This window comes from Mastigoproctus giganteus, chromosome 2 (genome assembly GCF_048544385.1).
Source record: "Mastigoproctus giganteus isolate SK-2022 chromosome 2, ASM4854438v1, whole genome shotgun sequence".
Classification (NCBI taxonomy): domain Eukaryota; kingdom Metazoa; phylum Arthropoda; class Arachnida; order Uropygi; family Thelyphonidae; genus Mastigoproctus; species Mastigoproctus giganteus.
This window is the reverse complement of record NC_143576.1, coordinates 226,238,215-226,254,598: the sequence shown is the minus strand read 5'-3', so window position 1 is coordinate 226,254,598 and position 16,384 is coordinate 226,238,215. Positions and strand designations below refer to the sequence as shown.

General features: G+C 32.9%; 1 protein-coding gene across 1 annotated transcript in view; it reads left to right on the top strand.

Moving 5' to 3' along the window:
* The window catches only part of LOC150090189 (acetoacetyl-CoA synthetase-like), a 132,076-nt gene that overhangs the window by 78,983 nt on the left and 36,709 nt on the right, over positions 1-16,384 (top strand). The window contains exons 9-10 of the mRNA XM_090369006.1: positions 9,161-9,314; positions 13,082-13,162. Coding sequence (XP_090225132.1) covers positions 9,161-9,314; positions 13,082-13,162 — 235 coding nt within the window. The remainder of the gene's footprint in view (positions 1-9,160; positions 9,315-13,081; positions 13,163-16,384) is intronic.

Sequence of the window (16,384 nt, the reverse complement as noted above, 5' to 3'; positions counted from 1 at the left end):
CCTTTAATTTTCTTTGAACATTTTAATTTTAAATCTAAAGAGAAGGTTGCTAGCTCTTCTCTTCAGTAATGGACTACACTTCACCTTGCTTCTATCCTTTGACTTGTCTGACTAGGGTATCCCAGGAGCTTAATAACTGTCAGGATTATTGGTGTATTCACCCCTCTCACCATGATAAGGTGGTAAATGAAAAAAGATAAGTATGAATGTCTCAAACTGTGTTATTGCTTTAATTTGAAATAATTCAGTTTATTTTGTTACTTATTCCAGTTTTTTGTTATCCTTTCATTTTATGTGTTACTGATAATTTCTGAAAAATTGGTATGTAGATCAACTGTGTGTTACTAATATGTGTAAGATGATATATTTTAAAATCAGCCTAATGGAATTTCTTAAGTGGGATATTCCCAGCAGTTTGTTTGAAATTGAAACATGAAATGTGTAACATGGCATACAAGTGCTCATTAGTAAGCCAGAAACAATATTTATTTTTTTCAATAGTGTATAATCAGAAATGTCTGCCCACAGATGTAAGTACTGTTAAATGTTGTAATCATTTATTTTTGAGACGCTTTGGTGGGGAACTTTGAAATAGGCAGCCTGCCATAAAATTATAGTAGATTTCCTTCTGCAAATGCATCTTTTAGAGAGTCATTATTTTATAATTCTGCTATCTCTTTGCATCATTGACTTCATCGGTAAAATAGTTTTAGAACATATAAATTTCATTTGATCTAGTGTAAAAATCAGCAGGCATGGGGAGAATTCATTTTAGAGCTGCTGAATGACAGTATTATTATTATTATTATTATTATTAGCAGCCATATGGTGCAAGGAAGCCTGAGACTTATGCTGCATCAGCCAAAAAAAAATTCCCGCATTACGCTGAGAGAGAGAATCAGAAGTAGTAGGGTCATCAAGAAAGAGAAAAATGATGATATCCAACTCAGGACCCTGGGAAGATGTGAGCCCAGTAACAAACTTGTTTCTTAGAATCAGCCATTCAGTCACTTTTGAAAAATGATTCCATGGCAATTTTTTTAAGAAGGAAAGAAGTGCAGGTTTTGTATGTTAATATATTTGTGCAGCAATTTCAATTTCACTTCAAAGGCTTTAGGATCAGAAAATATATCAAACAGCAAATTATCTTTTCCTTGAAGTTTCCCATTAAGCCCATTAAGGTAGCTTGTTATGTATTAGTATTAATAGTGGAAAATGATGTAAGAAAGCAAGCTTATATACCATCAGTCAAAAAAAAAAACAACTTCCCACTTCACCTATCCATTCCATCCAGTAGTTTTTCTAGTTCTTCCTTGCATTTTTTAAAGCTATGCACTTCCGCAATAACAGATGGAAGTTTTTTCCAGCAATCAACTGCCTGCTGGCTAAAAGCAAATTTCCACACATCTGTTCTGCAACCTTCCTTCCTTAATTTGAATTTATGTCCTTTCATGTGTATAGTCTGAGCAAGAGGAAGAACCCCATCTGTACTGAGCTTGCCCAACCATTCAAAGACTTGAACACTTCAATCAGATCACCTCGCATGGTGCCTAGTCTCCAGATGCTGCAATTTGCAGAAGTGAAGCCATTCTTGATAAGCGCATCCCTTTGTTCCCTTCACCAATCTCATTGCCCTTCCCTATACCCATTCAAGGAACTCTACATCCTTCCTAAAATGAAGCCTCCGGATCTGTATGCAGTATTCAAGATGTAGTCTGATCATTGCCTAATACAATGGGATAATCACCTACTAATCCCTGCTAGGAAAATTTCTGTATATCAATAACAAAACCCCATGAGTTGTCCTAGCAACAACCCCGGGGGCTCACATCTGGTGAGTATGGGCTTGGCACACCCAGGGTCCTGAGCTGGATATCATCATTCTTCTCTTTCTTGGTGATTCCTTTCTACTTTTCTCTTCTCTCTCTCTCTCTCTCTCTCTTAGGGTAACTTAGGAATTTTTTTTTTTTTTTGGCTGGTGCTGCATAAGCCTCAGGCTTCCTTGCACCATATAGCTAATAATAATAATAATAATAATAATAACCTGTCTTCACTGCTCAGAGAACTTCATATCTGACTGCACAATTATCTCCAGACCTTTTTTTTTGTTTTCCACTGCCCTTAGTATAGTAGCACACATTTGGCACATAGCTATGGGATTACTGCTACCCATATGCAGTACTTTGCATTTGTTAACGTTAAACTTCAGTTGCCATTTCTCAACCCATCTGCCTAATATTTCTAGATATAGTTGCAGTAGCTTACCTTGATTACTATTATTAACTACCCTGCCAAACTTTGTATCATCTGCAAACTTAGACATTAAACCTGATATACCTTTATCAGTATCATTAATAAATACAGAAAACAACTTTGGGCCCAGCACTGAATCCCCAGGAGCTCCATTAATAACGTCAATGAAAAGCAGTATCCATTGATAACCACTTTCTGTCTTCTCCCACTCAACCATCCCTTTATCCATATCAGTAACTTGCCCTTAATTGCTCCAGTAGTTTTTACAGCAGTCTTTTATGTTCAAGAGTATCAAAAGCATTCTTGAAATCTATGTATGTGATGACAAAATTATTTTTTGCATCTAGTTTCTTTGTGACTGCATCATAGTATCCAATAAAATTGGTCAGATAAGATTTCCCCTTAACAAATCCATGCTGTGAATAAAGTATAACTGCACGCCTGTCTAGATGGTTCTGCACAATTTTAACAAGTGACTCCATTATTTTCCCTGGAACAGAAGTTAAACTTACAGTCCATAATTACTCATATCACCCTTTGATTCCCTTTGTGAATGCAGTCACACATCTCCAGTCCATGGGGGACTTCCCATAAATCCAAGGATGCTCTCATAATTATGGCTAAGAGTTTGCTTACTTCCTTTCCTGCCTCCCTTAATATAATTGGATACATTCCATTCACCCTAGGTGCCTTTCTTATGTTTAACTTCAACAGTTTCTCTTCCACTTTCCTCTCAGTTATCACAAAATCGTTTAGCTCCCTGTTAGAGTATGATAAACTTCTAGCAACCAGTTCCCTGACTGCACTGGTAAAGCAATATTCAAGATCTGTTTATCATCTAATAACTATAATACTGGTTTCCCTTTTCTAACAGGAAAATGCCTATTTCAGAACATAAGTGAAAAAATCTTTTTGAGACTGCACCCCTTCTGAACTGTCTCACTTCTGAATAATACAGAACATCACCATATACTCTTTCAATGCTTTTCCAAAAAATGTGCATCAGATGAAGTTCATTGTTGAAATAACAGCATCAGTAGCATCCTTCAATGGAAAATTTTGTAGTATAATGTTCTCTGATGAATGTGAAGCCAACTTGTGTAACTTCCTCAACAATTTTCTATACAATGCCCTGTCTTAAAACCAGTCGTGTTTTTGCTATCATCTGCTCTTATACTTTTAAACTTTTCTCAGCTCAGTTCTAAAGAAGAAAATGTTTCTTTTTTCTTCCAAGAACAAATCCTTGCTGGGTGAGGTGCCTTCCATATCCACTAGTTCAGGGGTGGACAACCTTTTTTGAATAAAAGGCCATATTCATTTTCGGAAATAGTGGAAAGGCCTCACCGATCCTTTGAACCACTACTTATGAAGTAAAACATACTTAATTATCAGTGTTAAATTTTATTACATATAACTATAGAAAAGGCAAATAAATTTCAATAAAACATACATATTTACAATATTCTCATTATAATACATCCACTTACATTTTATATGAATACAAAATTTAAAAAAATATAATTATAAAGATAATAAATTATTTTCTAAATTGTTATTCAAATGAAAATTTATAACAATTATTTAACATTCTCTCTGTATTATGCAAGAATAATTAGAAAAAACTGTACTATTGTAAAAAATAATTTAATATGAGTGAACTAATGAGTTGAAGATTTGATGCTTTGGTGGTTGAGTTGTTTACCAAAAAAGATTTCTCGGCTGAAACCACTTCGATTGCACATTTTTAATGAGCTAAACTCATCAGAATGCATTGGTTTCAGCCAAAAAATCTTTTTTGATAATTAACTAATGAGATTTTTTGGTTTGTTTTTTATTAGATAACAACTGGATATTGGGCTCCATCTTAGTTGTACGCAACTTGAGTTGGTCTTCTAAATGAATATCAGATATCTGAGTCCTTAAATGACTTTTAATTTGTGTAAGGTATGTAAAAGTTAATTCGCAACAATACGTAGTTGCAAAGCAAGACAGCAGTCGACAAGCATGTTGATGTAAACGTGGGTATTCAACTTCATTTTTCCATATTTCAGTACGATCTTTTTTTGTATCAAAAAAAAGTCTTTATCATATTATCTTCTCCTAATTCAATTAATTCCATCTGTAGTTCCGTGGGTGCCGTCAGGATATCAAGGCGCCTCCGTAGCCAGGTGGGAAGGAGCAGCAGCAGTGCGTAGCACACGCTTCTTGATTAGACCGGGGTTCGAGCCCGTCACCACCAAATACGGAGGATGCGGAAAGGTCAGGGACTGACCACCGCATATCCCGGAGCAATATGGCCTTAGTTGCTAATGCTCCTAAAAAAAAAAAACCAAAACCAATCAGGATATCAACTAAATGTGGCTCATATGCCAGTTTCATTTCTAAAGTATGTTCTTCGAAATAAGAAAATCTATCATTGTATTCTTCAATTAGCATGTCCAATACGGTTATGTAGTCTTTGAAAGTGTCACATACAACATATTTCTGCTCCTTTAACATATTTTTTAAATGAGGGAAATGTTCCCCAGATATTTCTGATTTAGAGAAAAGAGTTTTGTAAAAAATTAATTTTTTTCGAAATACCTGAATTTTTTGCCACATGTCATATATATGTCTTGTTTTTCCCTGCAAATAAACATTTAATTCATTTTGCTTTTCCATAATATCACACAAAAATGCAGCATTTCTACAAAATTCTTCATCTAATAAATCACATTCTTGTTGTTGTTCCTCGTAAAATTTTTAAATTTGTTCTCGCAAAGCCAAAACTTTTACTAAAATTTATCCTTTTGATAACCAGCGCACTTTACAATAATATGGCAAATCAACATTATATGTCTCATCATCCAATATAAGCATGCTTCGAAATTGGCGATGTCTTAAAGCATTTACTCGAATAAAGTTAACAATTGCAATAATTTTGTCCAAAGTATTGCTCAATGTGGAGGATTTAGCGTAAAGGTTTTGTTGGTGTAATATATAGTGGAACGAAATTAACTTTTCTAAATTGGGCTTTTCTTTTTTTAACAATGAAACGAATCCTTCTCACTTTCCTCTCATAAAAGGTGCACCGTCCATGCATACACTCACCAGGTTACCAAGGTTTAGTCCTCTCTCAAGACACATTTCTTTAAAGTTGTTAAAAATATCAATTCCACGAGTCCTTCCAGTGAGCGTATCCAAAGCCAGTAGTTCCTCATAACAATGAAAATCTTCAGTTATAGCACAAATAAAATATAATATTTGAGCAGAGTCATTTCTATCAGTGGTTTCATCTAACGCTATTGAAAAATATACATCTTTAGAGTGAATTATTACCTGAAGTTGTTCTCCTACATTCTGAGCTAATTCATGTTGTCTATTAGTTAAAATTTTTCTTGAGAGAGGTAATTGTTTGTATTTGTCAACTTTTTCCAGATCTAAACATCCTACTGCTTCAACAATACATTCTTTTATCATTTCGATGTCACTAAATGGTTTGCCTTTTTTTCCAAGTACATGCGCTATTTTGTATGTAACATCGGTTGCAGAAGTTTCTTGCTTAATAAAAGCACCAAAAGCCTTTTCCTGTTGCTGTTTTTCTTTCTTCAATTTTTTGAAGTGCAGATTTACGAACTTCTCCTTCTAATTTTACATATTTATGGTCCTTGTGAGATAGATAATGTTGATTTGCATTGTATTTTTTTAATGTTGTTAGTGCTGTATTACACATCAAACAAACCATTTTGTCTTTCACAGAAATAAGAAAACACGTGCATCTCCCAATCTTCTTTAAATGTTCTGTTTCCTTCATTCAACTTCCTTTTAACTTTTTTGGACATGATGGGCAATCTAAAAATTAAGCAATTGTGAAATCAAACATAAGAAATTACAGGATTACAAAATTCAAGACAAGAATACATACGGTTGTCAAAATATTCACAGTTACAAATATGCACATAAAAGCAACAGATAAAAAATCACGATGTCACAATTTAAATTTTAAAATAAAAAACTGTTTTCGTCATATTATTAACTCTGTTAAATGTTTTTTTTTTATTTTAACAAACTTAACAGAGGATTAGAATTTTTCTTTTATTAAATAGCTTTCGTTTTTTATCATTTGTGGTACATAAAAACGATTTTTAAATAAATAGAAAAAGTTAAACATGATATATTTTACTTTTTAGATAAAAAAATTTGTATTTTCCTTTTTTAATTATCTGAATAATGTTTCTATATTGTGAAAAAAAAATAAAGGTTTTTATTATTAAAACATTTTGAATATTTAATTTTAAAAAATATTAGTTTAAAAGTAGTAGGATTATTTAATAATTTTATTTCATCTTTGTGTGACAAAGGCCGCACATAAGATCTTAGAAGGCTGCGGGTCGCCCACTCCTGCACTAGTTCTTCACAAACCATAAATGTAGCATCAATTCCATGGGTATCAACAACTGTTCTGTATCTACAAATTACTTTCATCAATTGCAAGTGTATTACAGTCAAGTTATTCTGACCTTAACCTAAGCCATTCAAATAAATTTTTCCCCAGTTCTATAATCTTTCACAAGTTCAGGCTGATATGTTCAAATTTTTGTTTCTTATCTGAATGCACAATTCTTTAGTCACAACTAACACACAATGGAAAATGGTGAAATAACATACATTATTTTCACAAATTAAGAGTATGTTTTATAATTATTTCAGCCACATTATAACTAATTTCAAATTAATTTCACTCCTTATTAATTCAAATGCTCCACTTATTGAAGCTGTTTTGTTGAACCCATCAAAGAGGCTTTCGAACTGCAGAATTTACTTTTTTCTAAGTTCATTTGTGACAGTGAAATTTGCTAACAAACAGTTTTTTGGCTAACAAGACAAACAGGGTTACTCTAATTTGAAACCCTACCTTCATCACAAACTTTACATTTCCTTAATGCCATTATTTAGAAAATACAACTACTTTCTCTCACTTGCTGCAAGGAACAATTAAACCACTTTTTTACAGTTGTACAATCACTTTTGAAAATATAATTATGTTAAATGACTTCTTAAAGGATCCTGCTCACTTATTAGCATTAGCATTAGCATTAGTAGAGGCATATGATGCAAGAAAGCAAGCTTATTCAGCATCAGCCAAAAAAAAAAAAAAAACCCCTCTCCCATTTCACCCCTCCGTTCGTTCGAAATACCTGTCCAGTTGAGCTTTAAATTTGTTTAGGCTATCAACTTCAACAACAAGTGATGGAAGTCGGTTCCACCAACTAACCACCCGCTGGCCAAAGGCAAATTTCCGCACATCTATCCGACATCCGTCCTTCCTCAATTTGAATTTATGCCCTCTGAGGTGATTATTCTGAGAAAGATGAAGAATCCCATTGGCATTGAGCATGCTCAAACCATTCAAAGCCTTATACACCTCTATCAGATCACCTCGCCGGTGCCTAGTCTCCAGACTCTGTAATTTGCAAAACTTAAGCCTTTCTTCGTAAGAGCAACCCTTTGTTCCATTTACTAATCTTGTTGCCCTTCTCTGTACCCATTCCAGCAGCTCTACATCCTTCTTGAAATGAGGCCTCCAGACCTGTATACAGTACTCAAGATGTGGCCTAACCATTGCCTTATACAAGGGAATAATCACCTCCTTATCCCTGCTAGAAAAATTCCTGTATATCATTGACAAGACACCATGAGCTACTCTTGCAGCTCGTCTGCACTGCTCAGAGAACTTCATATCTGCCTGCACAATTACCCCCAGGTCCTTTTCATTCTCCACCACTGTCAGTGTAGTACCGCAGAGTTGATACATTGCTCTGGGGTTACTGTTACCCATATGTAGTACTTTACACATTTGTCAATGTTAAACTTCATTTGCCACCTCTCAGCCCATCTGTTCAACCTTTCCAGATCCTGTTGCAGCAGCATAGCGTCAGTAGTGTCCTTAACGACCCTGCCAACCTTTGTATCATCTGCAAACTTAGACATTAAACTTGATATCCCATCATCAATATCATTCATAAACACCGAAAACAACAATGGACCCAACACTGAACCTTGAGGAACTCCACTAATAACATTAGTCCACGTTGAGCAGTGTCCATTGATTACCACTCTCTGTCTTCTGCCACTCAACCATCCCCTTATCCATAGCAGCAATTTGCCTCCAATGCCACACTGCTTATAAAGGCCATAGAAAGTTTTGTAGTTTCCTGGAACAGCAGTTCTTGATATTTTTGGGTTTTCCTATACCAGATTAAAGTGTATGGCTTTGATTAAGTCTTCTAATCATCAGTGATACATGGAAAATTCTTTGAAGGTGTTGTCACTTCCTGCTACATTCAGCTTAATGCCTTTGTGTTTACTTCTTCAATTTATCACTCCCTCCCACCTCTGTTCTATCAAAATTCACCATAAACAAACTTTTCTTCTTTATTCTAGTCAAATACTAGTTAAGTTAAAGGTTAAAGTATGTTAAACACTATCATCTTTCTTTCTTATTACTTGGTTCTCTATGTTTTTGCATTTTTGGTTTATAAAATTCATAAACAGTTGGGATAGCATATCATCAAACTCACTGATCTCAGCAATAAAGAATAGGATGAAATTTAAAATAATAATTTGTACTCTTTTAAAAAAAACATTACCAAATAAAATAAAAAAAAGAAAAGCACTGTGAGTTACAACAGGGTAAAGAGAATAGTCGTCTAGTGAAAAATAATTAATAATAATAATAGCCATACAGCCATAGACTCACAAAAATTAGAGATCACTGTAATTGCAAATGAACCATATTTTCCATTTCAAAGTTCTATTTCCTAAAAGCTGAATAGAAAGTGAATGTAAATACAGATATTTATATATACTAATTTTCATAAAACTTCTTTTTTTGTTGAATTCATCATTGAGCAATTGTACTTTTCAGTTGTTTCTTAGAAGAATTTAAAGAAAGTGGTAGAAAAGCTGATGGTTCAATACCTCCTTTGGAATTTGCTCAGTTGCCATTCAATCATCCAGGGCTTATATTGTACACCTCTGGCACTACAGGAAAGCCTAAGGCTATTGTGCACAGTGCTGTTGTAAGTAACCATTTATTTTCATAGCATTTAGGAAACATATGATTAATTAGAGTAAATTCAACTTATCGAAATTGTTTCAGTGACCTCATTGAAAGATAATCCCACAAACTTTATTATGCTGAGCAACAGGGAGTTTGTTTCTTTTATATTCGTAGAAGATTCTCATAGATTTCATGATCCGCTTACAGAAACGTTTGTGAAATTTTCTAGAATATTGTTTTATTTCAAAGAGTAAAAGTAAAAATACATCTTGAGCTTCTGTAGTTATCTGGAACCTCTCTAGATATACTCTGATGTCAGTTTTCCATTGGTCAAACATCTCAGTGGAATTGTTCACCATGCTCATTGCTTATAAATCCTAGGTTTGGTGGCAAAAGCATGAAATAGAAATATAAAAGAGCAAAATGCAAAGCTTCAAGAATTCATTCACCAAATACAAAAATAATTTGATGATTTTGTATTACTCAAAAAATTTTCACCAACAGTTTTAAAAGTAATCTAATTTTTCATTTGGTTCAGCTTGTTGTGAAAGCAACTGTCCATCAATTCTTGAATTTGAGAGCCATTAAAAAAGCCTTCATTAATTTTAGCATAATTTATTTCTGGAAATTTTTAATTCGATTTTTTCTACTTTCTACTTACAAAATTTTCTACTTTCTTCTTTATTTGTGTCGCTCAAATTATTCATTAATCCTAATTTAATATGCATAGGTTGACAGATAAACACTTTTTAGATCTAATGATGACTGATGTTTAATGCTTTTCTCTCCAAATATGATAGGTTGTCAAGTTGGCCACTCTTTAACTACATAGTGTGATGTTCTTGCTCTGCTATCTCATTTGCAAAAAAATCAGCACTACTTTGTTTATTCACCTTGCATAACAATTTTGAAACCTAATAATTTTAAAACCTCTACATAATGGTGTCAGTTTTATATTCCACATAATTGATTTTTTTAGGCTATATTTCATATTGGCATATCACTTCTTCATGTGTACAGCAGGCTTGATTGGAGTATATGGATATTCATTTCTAATACTGGCAGAACCACTTTCAAACTAAACTTTGATACTTTATTGAATAGTCATCATTTCTGGGAGTAATACTTATAGCCTATGGCCATCTTCAAATTATGAATATTATTGCAAAAACAATGTTTTTTTTTTTGTTCATAGAAAAGACTGCAATTGAAGTTCTCATATTGATGATACAATAAAATATAAATCTTATTTATTTTTTGAGAAAATTCCAACCTTGCAGTCTGGATCCTAGAAATTTAGTTTGGTTTTTAGATAATTTTAAATCTTGTGCCAAACACCTTACAGAGCTCTGACTGAATGATCAAATGAAGTACTTTAGATATAGATGGTTTGGTGTCTTGTTCATCAACATCCATTCTCAGAAATCTCATCTTCTACTGTCCATCATTCAAGAGCCTTCGGAACCAGTAATGTTTTACTGTCACATAGAGCAGAAGAGAGATTATGGTATGTTATGCATATTTTACTTTTCAAGGAAAAACCTTTTATGTTAACCACTTGCCTGACCAGTTTGTACAGGCAGATGCATGTCTGAAAATTTACTTTGCCCATACATGTTTTAATTTTGTTTTGGATGCAAATAAATGCTCACTTACATTAGAATTATGTAATTTAGCCATAATTTTTTTTTTCTGTAATCATAATTTGATTACTGCTCACCAGATGGGTCATTTTTCATTACAGTACAATGATAGCAGTACAATTTACTTTTTGCATGAATGCATACAGGAAGATTTAGGAAACAAGCTTCCATAAAAATATACTAAACAAAGATTTCTTTGCATGTTGGTATGTTTACTTTGATCATTTGGTTATTGTGAAATTTGCTGGAAAAATAATATGTTTAAACTTTTCTTCTGTAAATAGTTATTCTACTTGCTTTTATGTCATTGATTTTTGTAAAGAAAATGGTGGATAATAGTAATTCAGAACTGGAAATTTCTGTTAGTGAATCAAGTTCTGAATGAAGAAAAGGGGAAAAAAAATTGTATTAGTTCAGAACAGATAATCATTTTTTTTTCATATAGGTATTACTAAGAATGTGTTTTTAATTTTTTAAGTGCAGAAATATAATAAAAGTATTTTACAGTATAATTATGTTTTTATTTTATTGAATAATTATGAATTAAATGTTGCCTGCTTACACACACAATATAATCATATAATTTGCACACATAATTAGAGTGGTATCAATCTTCTTTCTAGATGAGGTTTGAAAAGACAAGTAATCCCATCACAGTGCATTCTCAGCCCCCTCAAAATTGGTCACAGAACACCATTGAGTTGATCCAAGAATTATCACATGGCATCTTCCATGACAAATTTCTTTACTCTCTTCATATACTCTCCTCTGTAGAAGCAGAGTTTGAGTACTCTTAAATTTCTGCTTCGTGAACATCAACATGTCCCCACTTGAACTTTCTATATCACTCTCTGACTAGGTAACACAATTCAAATACTCCCCATATACTGCACTCATTCCCTCATGAATTGTTTTAGGTTTTGTCTTATGGTTGCACTTCCTTCTACTATAGAATTAACAAAAAAAATGATGAACAGTGGTCATTGCTTGTCGGTATAGATTATAGCTTTATGACACAATTGGTATTAACTGTATAGATTGAGTTGCTGTATAGATTAGGAGCTATCCAAGACAAAAAAAAAAAAGCATCATATCTACTATTATTCTTTATAAATCATTGATGAACAATTCTCATAAGATTAAAAAACAAGAATTCTTGTTTTATCAGTATTTGACAGTCCATGTTTTGTCATGAACACGTTCTTTTGAAAATGCACAAAATGATTATTTCTGTTAGTGAATCAAGTTCTGAATGAAGAAAAGGGAAAAAAAATTGTATTAGTTCAGAACAGATAATCATTTTTTTCATATAGGTATTACTAAGAATGCGTTTTTAATTTTTTAAGTGCAGAAATATAATAAAAGTATTTTACTTTTGACAAATGACTATTGACTTTTGACTATTGACAAATGCAAAATATGCTTGTCTTTATGTGCTAAGAAGATAGAACTTGACAAATTGTATGACTAATAAATATCTAGTATTTTCTTAACTTCTAAAATTGCTAAAGAAAATTGGCTTTGTTTAAATAATGAAAAGCTTGGCACTGCAGCATCTTTTTATGTATTATTTTTGCCTACATAGGCAAATGCTGTTGCCATAGTGCTCATAAGCAAAATCCACTTCATATTTCTATGATTGCCCTTGATATTGCACTACTGTCAAATAAAGCTTTGAAAAGACAAGTAATCCCATCACAGTGCATTCTCCTCAACCCCATCTCAAAATTTGTGACAGAACACACCTTGAGCCAATTCAAGAATTCGGATTGGCTCAAGGTGTGTTCTGTGACCAATGTGTTTCAAGGTGTGTTTCAAGATTGGCCACCAATCTTGAAACAGAGGTTTCTTCCCTAGTATTATCTCTGGTACAAATGCCATCATTAAAGGATAATCTCATTTCTTTAAATTCCGATTGTCTACTTTTATGTGTTTTTATTTTATTTTTACCTGAAAAGGCTATGGTGTACTTAAAAAAAAAAAAAAAAAAGATGAGGCAGTTCTGTGCTTTTCATCATTTCAGCCAGGCCACATAGTAATGATAATTGAATGGCATACGAGAAATGCTTCTCTATTTTTATTTTATACTTTCTTTACCTTTACTGACAGCTGTTCTTCAAAAATTTTTAATTTTTAATTATAGGCATCCCTCTTAACTTTCCAGAAGGACATAGAACTTCATATGGACTATATAAGAGAAGACACTATGTTATTATTAAGCACAGTATGTTTGTATTAATCCTAAAAAAATTGTTAATTTTAATAATTCTTTCCTTTTATATTTATTCAAAATATTTTTTGTTCAGTTGAAAGAGAAATAAAATTAGAATTGTGATTTAATTAGTGATTAAAACCAAAAGTTATTGGTTATGATAAATTTTAGAAGATTAATAGGTAACAGTTGATTTATTTAAAAGTGAAAGGCTGGTGTCAGATATTTGTACAATAGTAATTACACATAGCACTTTGCTTTGTTTATTTGTATTTTATGTAATATGTTCAATCCAAGATGGCCCACTGATGAGTTTTTTGGTGACTATTGATTGGGCAGGGCAATTCACCAGCAGGTCATCCAATATCTGGTCTTGTGATCAGGGCAACTCACTAAGTGGGCCATCAAATATGTCACTGTATTTGTCTGTTTGCTAACTGGTACCTCAGAAGAAATTTGCTTCATCACATTCCTCACCTTACAGACAAGCTGTGGTTTATGTATTTTTATGAAGTACAGTGGGAAATATTTACCTGTGGTTCAGAAAATGTTGGCATGCTTTCCTTCATCCTACAACAAAGATCCACAAATGAACACAGTGTGCTGATAAATTCAATACTATACATGCTCAAGGTTTCTGTTTTGTAAACAAAGAATTAGCAAGCAGATGTTTGTTTTACTAATTTCGTATGTTATATTGCACATTTGCACTGTATTTTTAAGAAATATCTTGATTAATTAATTTCTCTACAATATATATAGAAAAAGTTCTGGAGATTTGAATGATGGAACATCATGTTATGCCAATCCATTTTAAAATTGTAGAACTCTGTATTAAATTTAATTCTCAACAAAGCATTCAGGTGGAAATTTCAATAGAGAAATGTTGGTAATGTCAATGTATGGAAGTTTTACTTCCATATGCTGCGTGGCTGTTGGCTTATGTTTAAATTAGAGACAATACATACCATTATTTACAGTTCTGTCTGCCCAAGTTGCTAATACTTTTTTAAACTGTATAGCATCATTTGAAAAGGTGAATCTATCATCTATTTAAAAATCTGAGGCACTTACTGGCTTCTCATCAGCTGGCATCACCTGCCAACTGATGAGAAGCTTTTTTTTTTACCATAGACAGCTCATTGATAGGCACTGCAGAACTGCAGAACTGCAGCACTCCAGCTTTTTAAATCTAAATATGCAGTCAATGGAATTATATGAAGTTTTGTGAAGAACAAAGCAACACAGTGAATATTTTTATTAACAGATCCCACATATAGTACAGTTGAGATTTTTTTTTCCCAAGTATCAACAAAATCGAAAATATGAACATTAATTGCAAAAAATTAATGTTAAACATTCATAAATACCGCATTTCAAACCACGCGCATAGCTATACAATACAGTGTGCCTTGCTGTATGATATTAATCCTTTCCAGAGACACCATTGTATCAGATGGTCTTTAAAAACATTATTGTTTTTTGGTAATTTGTTCCACGTCCTCGGAGGTTGAAATTTTCGCTATATAACTCTCTAAAAGGTCATTTTTATAGTGTAAATTTTATTAGTTAAAAATTCAAATCATTAAAATGCACTACACTTTCATCGTTATCATATGTTCTGTTATAAGAACCAATTTTGAATGGCTTTGTGATACAGGTAGTTCTCAACCTTACGAGTTAATTTGATCCTAGCGTGCACTCATAAAGCGAAAACTCATAAAGCCGGAATTTATTTCCCATAGACATAAGGTTAAAAATAGGGGTTACGTTATCAACAATGAAATTAGTTAGCTAATTAATTTATGTTTTTCGGGCGTCTCCGTAGCCAGGTGGGCAGGAGCAGCAGTGCATAGCACACGCTACTTGATTATACCTGGGTTCGAGCCCGTAACCACCAAATACGGAGGATGCGGAAAGGTCAGGAAATGACCACCGCATTTTCCCAGAGCAATATGGCCTTAGTTGCTAATGCTCCTAAAAACCAAATAACATGACAATTTATGTTTAAACAATGATTGATTTATCCAAAGAAATTAAAACGTAGCCTGTAAAATCAAGCAAATTATAATAATAGAGAAATTATTTACGACTTACAAATGTTAAAGAATATTTATTCTTCATCATCATCTACTAAATGCACACTCGTTGATCGCTCATTATTGGCTTGGCACTCATTGATTTGTTGCACAAGGAGTCATCTTCAGAAATGTTTCAAGAGGTGTTTGTTTCCAAGATAATCTTTTTTCTTTATAAATTTCAATAGCATGCATAAGCATTTTTTAATGGTACACACAAATTGCAACTAACACGATTCACATGGAGTAACAAGTTTACAAAGCTTAAAAAAAAAGGAATGAAGAGAAGGTTCTGAAAATTTATTTATGTTTTTTATACGATTGAAGGTTGATTGAAGTAAGAGAGAAACACATTTCACCATAATAACATAAAAAACCACATAATTCCAACTATCGGTATTTTCACAAATGAAATAACATTGAGTTTACTACCCATTTATAATTGCTTGCAGTAACAGAAAAGCCCAATAAACCGGAGTGTGCACATTGTTTTTATTGTTTTATGGTCTTGACCTCCAGAAATGTGATTTAGAAAAATATCACGAAGGCGTTTAAAATTTATTCTTATAACGGAATATATGATAATGATGAAAGTGTAGTGCATTTTTAGTGATTTGAATTGGTAACTAATACAATTTACAAACCACACTCACGACCTTTTATATGGCCTTAAGGTCACGCTCGTGATCTTAAAAATTACATTTTAAAAAGATAAATAGCTTAATTATACAGCAAAAATTTCAACTTCAGAGATCTTTAAACGAATTACCAAAAAACAATGTGTTATCGGGTTCACATTACGATATTTTAACGATACGATGGTGTCTCTGGAACTGATTAATATCGTAAAGTGGGGTACACTATTGTATAGCTACGCATGTGGTTTGGAATGCGGTATTTATGAATGTTTAACATTCATTTTTTGCAATTAATGTTCATATTTTCGATTTTGTTGATACTTGATACTTGGCAAAAAAACTTGTAAACCCAAGAACTCGTAAAGTGAGAACTGCCTCTATTTTTCTAAAGCACATTTCTGGAGGTCACGGCCATAAAACAATTTGCACTTTTGGTTTATTGGACTTTTCTGTTAGTACAATCAATTATAAATGGGTAGTAAATACGGATAGCTGGAATTGTGTGGTTTTTACGTTAT